This window comes from Barbus barbus (assembly GCF_936440315.1).
Source record: "Barbus barbus genome assembly, chromosome: 4".
NCBI classification, from domain to species: Eukaryota; Metazoa; Chordata; class Actinopteri; order Cypriniformes; family Cyprinidae; genus Barbus; species Barbus barbus.
Genome location: NC_136732.1, coordinates 30,697,310 through 30,712,216, shown reverse-complemented (window position 1 = coordinate 30,712,216; position 14,907 = coordinate 30,697,310). Strand labels below are relative to the sequence as shown.

The window sequence follows — 14,907 nt, the reverse complement described above, 5'->3', positions numbered from 1 at the left end:
TTTGGAAACCACAAGCAACCAACAACGACCTGATCGGCTGAGAAAACAACAGTAGTTGATGACAGACAATTCATAAAAGCTGTGAAAATGAATCCTAAAAGACGTGTCTGTAAAATCACCAACAACTTCCAGAAAGCTGGGGTGATGCTCTGACAATTTACTGTCCTCAGGAGACTTTGACATAGAATTACAGATACTACACAGCAAGATGCAAAGCTCTGACCAGCACCAAAAATAGAAAGGCAAGATTAGAGTTTGCAAAAAAGCACAAAGGTGAGCCAGAAGAGTTCTGGAACTGTGTTTATTGACCGATGAGACAAAGATGAACCTTTATCTAAGTGATGGGAAAGCAAAAATGTGGAGAAAAAAAGGGAACTGCAATGATCCCGAGCATACAGCCTCATCTGTTGATATGCTAATAATAAAATGTGACAGTCTGTAGTTTTGTCTCATATTTGTCTTTTAATCATATTTGCAAATGTTTTGACTCCACAGCCAACAGAGCAATTTTGTCTTTACTATTCCAATACTTATGGAGGGCACTGTATATGCACCATGTGAAGAGAATCTAAATGCTAACAGAGTTTGAGCCCGCGTTTTAGCCAAACTTTTTTTCTCCCTCCCTTTTAAAATCTCATATCGCATCAGAAAGGCATTTATTTTCAATAAAAATGAAGGAAATAATAAAAAAGTTGAAAATAAAAATATCGGGTAGGGTTAGGGTAGGTGTAGGGATGGATTTATTGTCCCAGTAATGTGGCATCCATTTAATAATTGGAATTAAAACTATAATTTACACTTAATATGTTATTATTGCATAGTTTTATAATGTACTACAATACTGAGGTGCAGATAATTGCCACTATTTGCAATAAGTAGTATAAATAGCAGAAAATCTTGCTATTTTAACATAGTGCAAATAGAATCTATAGCTATTTGCACTTAGTGTAAATAGCATATCGTAAAAAAATGCTGCTATTTTCACTTGGTGTAAATACAATCCATTGCTATTTGCACTTAGTGTAAATAGTATCTATTGCTAAAAAAATATGCTATTTGCACTTAGTGTAAATAGCATCTAATTGCTATTTACACTTAGTGCAAATAGCTGCTACCTTTTTTTTATCAATTTGAAGGATATGATGCTTCAAACCAATCTGATGTGTTACCGTTTAGACCTTCCTCTTCTGCTACATAGGGAAATATGCAGCTGATGAGTGCATAAAATGCCCACACTTATTGTGTAGTTGAGGAAGTATACTCTTAGTGCACTATTCCTCACTATTCTTGTTGTTGTTGTTTTTGGACACACTTCTCTCACTATTTATGGTATTGGTACAACACACATGGTGTTTCATCTCAATAAGATGACGTGTTACAGTGTTGGCCTGAGTGATTTCTGAAAGGAAGGATTAAAAAAGAATGACATTTAGACAGGACAAACTGGAGGCAGCTCAGTGTTTTGTTGGGTTTGACTTGGAAAAGGGCCAGAGTGATCGGAGCAAGTGCTCTGAAAGGAAAAATAAATTAAAAGCCTACAAAGGGGACGGATTAAGAGAGATCAATCACACAACTTGAACTGTTGAGATCGGGCCACAGCTGTCATTATGAGCACTCTTTCAAAGAGGAAGAATGCGCAGGGGATGAATTTTATCCCACTGGTCAGGAGATGACTGCTGCTTTAATGGAAGCCACCACTTATACACGGCGTCTGGCTCAGCTGAGTGAATGGATTGGCTGATTGAGCAATGTGCTGTCTCTGTCTCACATACTTCCTCCAGAGTAACAATCGATAGAGGCTTGGGTTCTTCTACCCAAACCGGAAGGTGTGTTTTTGTGTAGATGTGTAGAATTAAGTGTCATTTAGGCTCGTTTTGGCAATGAAGCAAAGCTTGTTTCAAAGGTTTCTGAGGGATAACTTCTGTTACTTTGCTTTTGATGTAAACTATCAATTGTTTTACTGATTTTCTTGACTCTACTTGAGGATACGATACTTGATTTTCTTCAGAGAAAAATGTCATGATAAAATTGGCAATACATTTTGGCACTGGCATTGATAATCTGGTAATTGTTTTCATTTTGTGGTTTCTTCTCAATACTATTTGGTCAACATAAAAAATAAAACTCTCAAATTTAAATTAATTATTTACATTTGAAATTTAAATAGCGCTTTTAGGTATCATAACGTTGTTATGTACAGTATGATTTGGATTTGGATGAACTGGATTTTAATTTTGAGATTCGCTAATGATTTAGCTACATTAACACTGTTATTTAAGTAAACATGGAAACGTCATAATTGGATGATCCGGTGGAAATAACAGACATCTCTCTCCAGCCCTGCAAGCTCATGTTCATCTGCCTTTTGAGTGCAATACACACTAGAAAATACATCACAATAAAGAAGAAAAGATCAGACGTTCCATCAGTTTCATTGCAACTTTATTTTTTTTTGTGTGTGTTTTTAAAGATGAACTATGAGTGAGCATTAAGCCCAAAGTTGTTTTGACATGAATGATAAGCATACAGCATAGCCTTTTGAAATATACTCCATTTGATTGTATGTGCGAACAATGTAAAAATATGGGAAATGATCATGTACAATACAAACAGTTCAGTATAGACCATCTCCAAGACCATGTTAGCAGTTAAGCAAGGGTCCTGCTACTCCATTTTGTACTGAGCAGAGGAAGCTGAACTCTATATCATGCAGAGAGATGCACATACTTTCAAACATCCCGCATATGGCAATGAGAAAGCAATGAATCTCCATTTTGCTTTTGGCGGCGCCACCATGCTTCGTTGGATAGAGGCGTGAGAAGCAGATGCCGTATCCAACTTCACTAGTCCTTTAAATGAATGTATTGTTAGAGTGTGTGTGTGTGTGTGTGTTTGCTTGCCCTCAGTAGTTAGTGTAGTCGTACCCAGCTATCCATCTTCATTTCTCATTTAAGACTGTCTGACAAGGGTCTAACAAACACAAAATTTGATAGTGGTCCTCTGTCTCTTGTTTTCAGAAATAGCTCGGTAGGACAAGTAAAGAAATTGTGCTTCCTTTCACTGGGTTGCAAAGGCCAGTAGGACTGCAAACTGTAGACTATCTAATAAAATGTATATGCTATTGCACTGTTATCTAATTACCCCTGCTATTTTTATCTGGGTCAGAAGTTTTTGGAGTTACCCATGTTTGTCTAGTTTAACCACAAATCTGCCCTTAAATAGAATCACCGACAAGTTAACATCTCAGATGTAGAGAGAAAATAATCTAATGAGTCTGTCACAGGATGTTACGAGACGCCGCATAAGCATGCCTCCGCTTGTAGTTTTAAGTGTCAGTCAATTGCTGTGCAAAGGCCTTTGCTGGGCTGGGTCATTAGCGTAGCCTGCTATGTTAATTGCCATGGTTCCTACTTGACAGCAGAAATGTAAGAAGACCAGTGAACTTTAACCCTAGTCTGGATATGGGTGTAGAAATATCCAATTACAAAACCCTACGGAGAATTAGCACCAAAGCTATGGTGTTAATTGTTACTACAGCCATGTGCAGGTTTCGTAGCTGCTATGCTAAAGCTATCTCCTTATTCCTTTAGTTTGCTGCCTACTGGTTTTAAAATGAGTAATTCGATTTTGCTTTCAGATAAAGTTTTAGACCTAGATCTGCTTGTTGATCTCTCTTCCGTTTCTGACTTCCCCTTGACAGGTTTTAGATATGTAAATGTTAGCCTGAGTCGCACTCTTGCAACAGCTTTGCGTCTTTGCAGCTTTCACTTCAGTTAGCTAGAGGTCAAATTGTAGAAATCTGTTTTTAGATTCGAAACTGTAATTTCTTGTAATTCTGTGCATCAAAATTTTCACAGTTGCAGTTTCAGTGTATTTCTTTTTGTGGAAAATCTTAGAACCTTTTGGATGTTTTCTGTGTAAGATCAAGAACGTGTTTTTAGAATATCTGTGTCATTGCAACTGGAAAGAGGTTTCTATCCAGTTGTAGCAGCATCTGTTGCATCTCTGTCCTGCCATATCCAAACCTCATTTCTCACAGACCTCTCAAAACTTATGGCCCAATAGTTTATAAATGTTTGACGTGCAGAATGGGAGAGAGGGTGGATGAGAAGAAAAGAATGGGAGAAGCTTGGTGTGCTGTTTCTTAACAAAAGAAGATTGATGATAAGTCGGTTCAGCTTGTGACTTCTTGAGATATCCCTGTGGTTCAGGAGACAGCCCTCACTGACTTCTCAGCGTAGCACAACGTAAACATTACAGTGAATGAGAGGGTCCTGTTCCTCTTCGTTTTTTTATGTTAGCCTTCAGAAAAGCGAGTCTGTAGAGCTTGACACACGATGTAAATATTTACTTTGTTTTACTGTTTCGATTGCATAAGTCCTCATGTGAGAATTTATTACTATCTATACAATTACTGATGGGAAAAATGTTCAATACCATTGAACTCCTTCCATTAAAATCTTTTAATTTACATTAATTATATACATTGCCATTCAAAGTTTTGGGATTAAAATTTAAAATAACTGTTTTCTATTTTAATATATTTTGAATTATAATTTGAATTCAAAGCTGAATTTTCAGCAACGATTACTCCAGTTTTCAGTGTCACATGATCATTCAGAAATTATTATAATTATTCAATGTTTGTTTGCTTGTTTGTTTACATGGAAACTGTGATGCATTTTAAGGATTCTTTTAGAGCAGCATTTGTTTGAAACAATGCAATTTTTTTGATCAATCATTTTTGATCAATTTAATGCATCCTTGTTGATTAAAACTATTATTTCTTTGAAAAGAAGACAGCACCCAAACTGAATGAATGGCTGACTGTGTATGCATATGTAACGATTGTCTCATCTCACAAAATTTTGAGCTGAAACATAAGTGATAACTCCAGTCCTCCCAGCAATACATTTTCTTTTTTAGACAAGATAATTTGTAGAACCTTCTGTCTAGATTCTAATTAATGGTGCCTTTTTGTTTCCTAGCAACATTTTTCTTCTTCATTAGAGATCATTCCAGTATTCATCAGTGTAAATTTAACCTTCTGAAAATACTCTAAAAAGTCTGGAACAATAGACCTGTTCTGGTATTCTCTATCCAATGACAAAACTACTCCTTGTGTTACTGCTAAACTACTAAATTGCCTCTGCAGTCTCCATTTTGAGACATTCTGTCTAGCAGATGTCTTGCCGCCCCTTGTTTCCCCAGCAGTTTTGTCTTTCTAAAGTACAGGCCTGTGGAAAACAAAGAGTACCAAAGTCTCAGGGTGCCTGACACCTCCACACACTACAAAGCTGCCCACTGGCCTTCACAGCCCGTGAAAAAAAAGCTGGCCTGTAGACTGCCCGCCAGGGGAGATGAGTGTTACACAATCCCCCCCTTCTCTCAAAGACTACTCAGTGCAGAAAATGAAGTGGCGGGCCGCCATTCAATGCCACCATTCAGCTCTGCTTCCTCCATGTGGGTGAATACGGGAAGAACTAAGCCCTGCTTTGTTGCTGAGTCATGCCAAGAGAAGCATATGTGTTTCCATTAGCTGATCATGAGGGGGTTTTCAATCATTGGCCCACCAATCCAAAAACTGGCACTCTCTTTTGCTAATGGCCCACTGTGAATGGAAAATTGATCATCGTCAGATAGGGTTATAGCACTTTGAAACTGGAGTGTTGACTGACAGTTTAATTTTTCCTTGTTACAGTCTCGTCATATTTTCCTTGATTGCCTCATCCAGAAGGATTAACGTGATGAGTTAACAGCAAATGTCAATCAACCAATGCCAGGGATACTGTAGGGTTTGCACAGACAGCTTATTAGACCCTTCTTACAGGCTGATTTTCATATTGTACAATGCATTCTTGCAGCATTATATCAGATATGGAGAATAAATGAAAAGCGTATGGTCTTCAGTGTGCAATTTTAACTGATAGTACTTAAGAATTGATGTTTCTGGAAAATGAAAATTAAATCCTTGTCTTGTCTTGATCCGTCTTGATTTTTCCATCCACTCTTTTACTCTCTAACTCTTTTGTCTTGTTATTTTCTAGTCATCGAGGAGAAAGGGGTGAAGATGAAGCTTACGGTAATTGACACCCCTGGATTTGGAGACCAAATCAACAATGAGAACTGGTGGGAACAACATTATCAGATTAATTCATACTATTTAAAAATGCAGTAGAGTCTGAAAGTTTAAGAGTAGATTTAAAATATGGTATTCAAAATCTAATTTAATCTGGAAGATAAACAGTTTTAGAATTATGAATCATTTTAAAATAAACTTTCAAAATTATATAAAGTATAAAGGATATTTGTGGCTGACATTTGTGACCTTTGTACAGAAGGTTAGATGTTCTGCTGAAGCACGAAATGCTCTTTGGGTCATTATAAAATCATGCTGGAGAACATGATTATCAGGTTTTACACAGAACCAAATTCAAAAGACATCCTGTTATTCATGTTGATTCAACTGTTTATTTAATTTATGTTGATAATATCATTTTCACTAGATCATGCTCAGGCTTTTGGACTCCACTGTAGCTGTTCAGATAGCTCTACAACTGTGTGAGATAAATTCTTTAGTAATTAGAGAGTATTTTGGCATAGGCTTTACACTAAAATCATGCTTTGACTTTGCCTGACTGCTACATTAAGTATAAGCATATGCTGTTAATTGTGATGATAATCTTTCCCTGTGTCTTTTTTCTCAGCTGGGAGCCCATTGTAAAGTATGTCAATGAACAGTATGAAAAATACCTGAAGGAGGAGCTGAATGTCAACAGGAAGAGAAAAATCCCTGACACCCGCGTTCATTGCTGTGTCTACTTCCTGCCAGCCACTGGACACTGGTGTGTGTCAACTTCCTGCACGCATCATGTGGTTCACAACTAGCCACATGTGTTAAAATACTGTTGTGTCTGTCACATTTAATATGACATGGCTTCACTACACAATCTCAGGGGTCTTAGTTTGGAGATTTTATCCCACTAACCTAGTAAGAGTTTGTGAAAAATTATTCTTTTGGCAGCAAAACTGCAAAACAGCAAAACTGCAAAACAGTCTGACAGCTGTGAGGAAATTGCTGTCTTTTGAATGCATTGGACCTTAACATACAGACATAATTTGTAAATCATCTTAAAATTTTGATATGTAATGCTTGCAATGCATCTTATCTTGGAAAATATGCACTATTGTTCAAAAATTTGGGTCGGTAAGATTTTTTGTCAAGTAATCATGTATTTGAAGAAGTCTCTTATGCTCATCAAGGTTGCATTTATTTTAAACAGTAATATTATTACAATTTAAAATTGTATACTATTTTATATTTTAATGTTTCTTATTATTATTATTATTATTATTATTATTATCATCAATGTCAAAAATAGTTGTGCTGCTTAATATTTTTGGAGAAAGCATGATACATTTTATCAGGATTATTTGATGGATAGAAAGTTCAAAAGAAATTTTTAGTAACATTATAAATCTCTTTACAGTAACATTTTGATCAATTTAATGTATCCTTGCTAAATAAAATTATTATTAAAAAAAAAAACTTTTGAATGAAGGTGTATGTAACATTATTTTGTTACTTCATCTAATATTTTAGCTTCACATGATCTAGATTTATTTATTTTCATTTATTAATGAAATTAATTTATCAAAAGCAAATTATGTATTTAGAGAATACAGAAGTCAAAAAAGGTGTTAAATGTGTAAACGGTGTAAAATGGCCCTTAGTAATGATCCATCCTGCTCTTCTACAGGTTACGCCCTATAGATGTGGAGTTCATGAGGAGACTGGGGAAGATAGTGAGCATCGTCCCTGTGATCGCCAAAGCAGACACGCTTACTCTAGAGGAGCGGCTAGAGTTCAAACAGAGGGTGAGCTGTCCGTCATCAACACCTGCGCACAGAACTTCACTCACATTTTATGATATGCAGGCACAATCGGATTCACCCCAATATATTTCCCACCCACACGTAAATATTCATCCCTTTGCATAATTGAGGTCATGAATATGGATGACCTGCTGCTGTAAATGCTGGAATTTTCTAAATTCACACTTCAGCTGTGTGGATTAAAAAAAAAGTGAGATGGATTGAAAAACCTGGGCTGAATGGAGCGAGAGAGAATTATCGCATTCGAATAACCAACGGTCTCTTGGCATGTGGCCGCTCGCTCTGGGTTGGAAAAATGAATAGGCCACGCTAAGGTTTTGAGCAGTGTCTGCGGAGACGGTCTCTCCTCTGACTGATGTATAGCTACTACTTGGGCCCGGGCCACTTGCCATCAGTTCTCCCCACGGAGCGCTTTTGGACAGCTCTGACGGCATGGACCACAGGGCCAGAACAGCCCCCGCACGCAGTGTGTCTCCTATCAATATACACCAAACAACACTCCTAATGATGTACTCTGTCATTTCAGCCCATTATCCAGAGCTGTCTCTCACTGCTCAATAGCCCGAGCAGAGCGCCGTGCGGGGGCGGACGTCACACTGTGCTCAAGATATCAATTGCTGATATCATATCCATGTACAACAGCCACACTCCAAAATCCTCCCCCACATGAACACATGACAGCAAAGGCATTAATGTCTAATGCTTTGCACCTCGGGCCCGAAATTCTGGCTGTGAGGGAGGGAAAAAAACAGAATTTCCTGGTGAACTTTACTGTGGCCTCTGAGTGCAAGAATGCATGAGTGTTGAGATAGAGACTAGTAAAATACAGTTGGAAGAGCTGGAGGGAGAGAAGCTGCTGTCATATTTCACCCCCAGGGCGATCGTGTGGTTTTTGTGTATATGTGTGTGTGCGGTAGGTTGTAAAAATCAGTGTAAATCCATCTTACTGGAAGCTTCTCTCTGCAGATAAGACAGGACCTCCAGGCCAACGGGATCAGAGTGTATCCACAGAAAGAATTTGATGAGGACATTGAAGACCGGATACTCAACGATAAGATTAGGGTATGATGACACTGCTTAAAGAATTTATTGCTGTGCTATGCTGATCTAAATGGTTAGTTCACCCTAAAATGATCATTCCTGTTGATGGGTTTATAAATTATGACAGAGGTATCGTTTTTAGTTTTTTTTTTTTTTTTTTTTTATGTGCTCATCTTCAGGCCATCCAAGATGTAGATAAGTTTATCTCCTCATCTGAACAGATTTGGAGAAAATTAGCATTACATAATTTGCTCACCAATGGATCCTCTGCAGCGAATGGGTGCCAACAGAATGAGAGTCCAAACTGCTAATAAAATCACAATAATAATCACAATAATCCACACACCTCCAGTCCATCAATTAATGTCTTCTGAAGCGAAAAGCTGTTCAGAAGTAACAAATCCATCACTAAGCCTTGAAAAAGTCCATCCCCTGTTGTCGTCTCTCATCAAAACTTACTTATTTGTTTAAAACTGTTTTTTTTTTTTATCAGTTTTTGCTTGTAAACAGAGATTGATCTATGCATGTTTCGCTCCTGATTCAGACAAGATGATGTTGTCACTGGAGAAAGAAATATTATTGATAGAGGACTCTAGCTGGAAGCAGTGGTTTTAAGTAAAACATGTCTCGATTAGGGATGTAATTAATTTCGGTTATTTTTCGTAACCGACAACCGACGCTCGTTAACCGATTATTAACCGTTAACCGACAAGATTATTTTAAATTAGAAAGAATAAGTGTCTATGAGTAAAAATACTAACATTTGTTTTCCGGGCATTAATTTTACATGCGCAAAAAGCAGCAAACAACAGAACATGAGGATTCACATGGTCATCATAGCTATCACATCACGCACCTGCAGCGCTTCTGCGAGCAGAGAAAAACATAATAAAGCTAGGCGCTATATCACCGTACCGGCGTGAAGTTATGCAAAACATTTTGTTTTACATGATATTGGAGCGCGAGTGAAGTACATTTTGGCATTCAAATACATCGCGAATCGGAAACATTTGATTTTGTGCCGAACCAGAGACCCAGCATTGGTTTCAGTTTTGTTTTAGCCTAAATGAATTATTTTTGGTTTGTCGTTTATATCCTATAGCTTCTTACATTTTTAATTCTTGTTCTTTTCTAAATAGCCTACTGTTTGTTGAAAGGATTTGCTGTGGATTGAGGGGAACTAAAATAGCCTAACTATGTTTACAGTGTTTATTATAATGTTTGTAATTCGTGTCGGCCTATTTCTTAACGAAACATTAAAATGCTACTTATATGGGTTTTTTTTCTCTCTATAAAAAATATGTTTTTTTTTAATACGCGTAGCTTATTTTAACCATGCAGCAAACCTTTTAAAATATTTTGAAAAATTACAGAAAAAAAAGTGACAAAGCATTTAACTGATTGTATTAATCGGTCAAAATTCTTATCGGTCGGTTAACCGGTTAAAATGAACATCCCTAGTCTTGATGGATTTGTTTCTTACAAAAACTAATGTACTGGAGATGTGTGGATTGCTTGTGGATTATTGTGATGTATTTATCAGTTGTTTGGACTCTCATTCTGACGGCACCCATTCACTTGCAGAGGATCCATTGGTGAGCAAATATTGTAATGCTCAATATCTCAAAATATGTTTTGATGAAGACACAAAGTTATTCACGTCTTGGATGGCCTGAGGGTGAATACATTGTTAGCAAATTTTAATTTTTATGTGAACAATTTCTTTAGTTGCTTTAAGTGGATGTATGAAATTTTGAGGTACGAATGTTTCTTTCAGGAAAACATCCCCTTTGCTGTGGTGGGAACAGATAAGGAACACCAGGTGAATGGGAACAAAGTCTTGGGAAGAAAAACAAAGTGGGGGATCATCGAAGGTAAGAGTCTGAAGAAAGAAGAGTCTGCTATGAATATTTTGGTGTTTTGGATGCTGGTGTCTCCGCCAGGCTTCTTAACTAGTTTCACCAGAAAGATTGTTGGTTGACCTACATGGAAACCCAAGCAGGTCTTTTCTGCAGGGTAACTGTAACAATTGTCAAATCTAAATGAGCAAGATTGTCTGTGATTTAGGTTGTTCAACACTGCCATCAAGTGGTTTGTGTCGAAAGTTCAGTTGAAGCAAAATCCCTGGATGAATTCTTGAACATGCCTTTGTATTTTGTTTATTTCAGTTGAAAATGTTGCGCATTGCGAGTTTGCACACTTGAGAGATCTTCTTATCAGGTAAGTCATATTTATTCACTTGCAAGTCTTCAAATATCATGACAGAATGGCATTAGTATACGTAATCTTGCTATTGTGATAAATGGGAGCTGCCATTAATAAACCTTACATTGTGGTTGACAGGATTGGATCATGTAGAACATACCCCTCTCAAACTTTCTGTTTTTAAAATATGGTCCAAACCACAAGATTAATGGCATCCCATACTAGTTTAGAATCAAATATTCAACTATAGGTGGACAACCAGAGGTAAAGAGGGCTGACTTCCTCTAGAGTACAAAACTGGTGGTATTGCCCAACATGTCAATTTCTGGCTCTACTAATGTTTTTAGACATTCTCATCTCATCCCATAAAAAAATTATTATAAATTAATAAACAACAAATCCCAAAGGAATGCTAACTGAATTTATATAATATCATAATAATAATATAAGGATTTCAAATCATAATTTAGAACCAATCCTACCTGGTATAGTTATATTAAGAGCATACTGGAAAAACTGAAATTTTATTTCAATTTTGTTTTATTGTCTTTCTTTTTCTGTTATTTTTTTATTTATTTATTTTTTCATTAAATTCTAAAATATCCTTTTTATTCATTTATTTTTCATTTATTTCATTTGATTGTATCCTGTACAATTTTAGTTGATTTTTATTTGATTATTTTTATGGTCCAAGTTATGAAAGAAATTCCATTAGCATTCCTTTAGAATTTTTAAACAACGGATTCATCAGAGTTTCATGCAGTCAAAACTAACGGTCCCACTATTAATGGCCTCAACTACTATGTGCTTACATAAAAAATAAGTGCAATGTACTTGTTGTCATATTGTATTGCAAAACACTTTTGCTGCTATTGAGGTGGGATACGGAGAAGGTTAGGGACAGGTTTGGTGGTATGGGTAGGTTTAATGGTGGGTTAAGGTGTAAGGGTTGGGTCAACAGTGTAATTTATATATAATTACAGATGTAATTACATGCAGGTATTTTAAAATATAAGTACACTGTAAATACATGTATGTAAACAATAAGTGCATTGTACCAAATGATTCATTTAAATGTAAGTACATAGTAGTTATAATTTGAGACCAGATTATGTTACTTTTTTTCAAACCTTTACTTTTAGAGATTTAACCAGCTGAAATGGTTATAAGCTTTCTAAAGTGTATATATGAGTGATGGTGCTGAACAGCTCAGGAAAGCGAGAGCTGAGAAAGGCAAGAATACATCCTTTCCTTGAGCTCAGCAAAGGACAGGTTAATTACAGAGTCTGATCGGGTGAGGCCAGGTCACAAAGCCCTCTCGCCGTAACTCTTGGATGGTGGCCCGTTGACAGATGGTATGAGAGTGATTCCATGCTGAAATGGGAAACAAAGGATGACCGTTATAACTCTCCACACTTTTGAATCGCCTTTCACACTTTTTGATCGGCCTTCTGCTGAAGCCGAGAACAAATTACACCAGGAAAACACCAACCGAATCACACAAAGGGATCATAAAAAGCTGATGTAGTCAGAAAACAATTCAATTCCACATAAGAGAATGACTTTTATTTTACACTGTGCATATTTCCCTTAGGGAATGTTATTGTGGGATCAAAATTGATATTATGCTCTACTGTTCTCTACTTTCAAGGTCCCACCTGCAAGATTTGAAGGACGTCACTCACAACATCCACTATGAGACCTACAGGGTGAAAAGACTTAACGAGAGCAATGCCAATGGACTGGCGCTTTCACCTTTGACCCTGGAGAACGGTACCCTAGAGAAGAGCGATGCAGAGAGTCACCTTTGAAAGGGATGGAGCGTGTGCCCCCAGTCAGAATGGGAGAGATGAACATTTCACTTCTAGACTGCCATTGATGGAAAATCAACACATTTGACTAAAGACATTTCCGCTTAGGCATGTAAACTTCATATATGAGTCTATTTTTGAAATGAATCTATATTGTCGGTAGGGATCTGGGATGAATTATGGGTAGAATTGAACCAGGTTTTGGTTAAGAGAAAGTTTCCCTTTATTTTTTTCTCTCTCTTGATGTCTTTGATCCATTTTTTGCCAAATGAATGGCATGGAGGTTTGGCATGTTGGAAAATGTGTGTGTGTTCCTGCACACCTGACACCTCACCGGATGAGAAACTCCCATAATCCCTATCTGTGTTACTGCACCTATACATTTACACTGAACCAGCAATCTGACATGCTCCTTTTGATCTTTTATTTTCATAAGTAATTATTTTAGTTTTTTTTTTACCAAAAAATATGATCTTTCCCTGTACTTTTGTAAAAGAAGAGATTAAAAAAAAAACTTTAGACAAATATTTTTGTTACCATAGCTGCTTTGAAGCTGAAGGTATTTTCTTAACCGATCCTTAAAGAGTCTCTTTCTGCTATCTATAAATGACTGCTGTGATGATAGCCAGTGTGTTGATATAACGGGAAATATTTCAAATATAACCTTTGACCTTAAAGGTCTGGTGTGAAATTTAATACTATTGATCATTTCTAATGCAGAGATGGATAAAGGAACAAGAGAAAGTGAATCCTTACTGATGTTTGCCATTCAGTAACAGGTCAAGCTTACAGTTGTATGTAGGGATGTTTTTCTTTCACTAACCTAGTTAAGTTGCTGTTTAAAGGTACACGTTGTGCTGTTTACTTCTCTCCACTGGACGTCAGGAGTCTATCTTACCCTGTTGCTTATCAAAGCTAATGTACATATCCATAATGTGTTCTTATTTTCTATCACAGCATCACATTTTTTACTCGATGTATTAGCGGCATCATCATCATTTCCTTGTTACTAATATTACTATACATGTAAACACCATTGATTTATGATTAAAAAATTGCCACCGTTCAAAATTTATGTGGAGCCACTGATCAATGCTATTAGTTTTATTGGAAATTGCTGTAATATTATACACCGCTGTTCTAAATTTTGGGGTCAGTAATTTTTTTTTTTTTTTTTTTTGATGAATGATAAGTGTCTTAGATGCATTAATTTGTACAAAAACAGCCAAAAACGAATTAAAATTTCAAATATAATTTGTCATGTGTCATATTATCATTCAGAAATCTTTCCAATATGCTGATTTGGTACTTATGATACATTTTTATATTATTATTATCATTATTATTATTTTATTTGTTTTATTATTAGTTGGAAATGGCTGTGCTGCTTCATGAAGTCCGGAAGTTTTTTGTTTTTTTTTACTCTTTAATCTAAAAAAAGGCAAGAAAATACATCTTTTGACATTGTAAATATCTTTACTGTCACATTGGGTCACTTTAATGAATCCTTACTGACTAAAATTAATTTCTTAAAAAACAATAACTTACCGACTCCAAAGTTCTGAACTGTTGTTCATATGTTTATGTGATAGTTGTATGTACAATGACTTAAAAATGGAATCTCATTTTATTTTAGAATGGCCTAAACTCTTTACTGAAGACTGACAGTTAGACTGGTGTCTTTCTGTGTTCAAAACCTTAATCATACCTCAACAGTCGCTTCACCTTTGATCCGTTTTCTTCTTCTGATGTCCTTGTTTGTGTTCTTATTATTTGTGAAAGCTACTGGGTGCCAAGTGAAGACGTTTTCTTTGTGACTTGCTTCAGGATTTTTATCATCAGGCTAAATTTGCCAAAATAGCTTACTTAAGCTTACTTATATAACACATGCTTATAAAGCAGAGCCTCACTGCCTGATTGAAACATCTTTTATCAAGCTCTGGGGGATAGGTTT

The 14,907-nt window shown here is 36.4% G+C and overlaps 1 protein-coding gene across 1 annotated transcript in view; it reads left to right on the top strand.

Moving 5' to 3' along the window:
• Positions 1 to 14,205, top strand: part of LOC306867908 (uncharacterized protein) — a 68,788-nt gene extending 54,583 nt beyond the window's left edge. Inside the window, exons 5-11 of the mRNA XM_079413864.1 lie at positions 6,048 to 6,129; positions 6,708 to 6,845; positions 7,761 to 7,878; positions 8,863 to 8,958; positions 10,715 to 10,811; positions 11,106 to 11,157; positions 12,794 to 14,205. Coding sequence (XP_079269990.1) covers positions 6,048 to 6,129; positions 6,708 to 6,845; positions 7,761 to 7,878; positions 8,863 to 8,958; positions 10,715 to 10,811; positions 11,106 to 11,157; positions 12,794 to 12,953 — 743 coding nt within the window. The 3' untranslated portion in view covers positions 12,954 to 14,205. The remainder of the gene's footprint in view (positions 1 to 6,047; positions 6,130 to 6,707; positions 6,846 to 7,760; positions 7,879 to 8,862; positions 8,959 to 10,714; positions 10,812 to 11,105; positions 11,158 to 12,793) is intronic.
• The last annotated feature ends 702 nt before the right edge of the window (positions 14,206 to 14,907 follow it).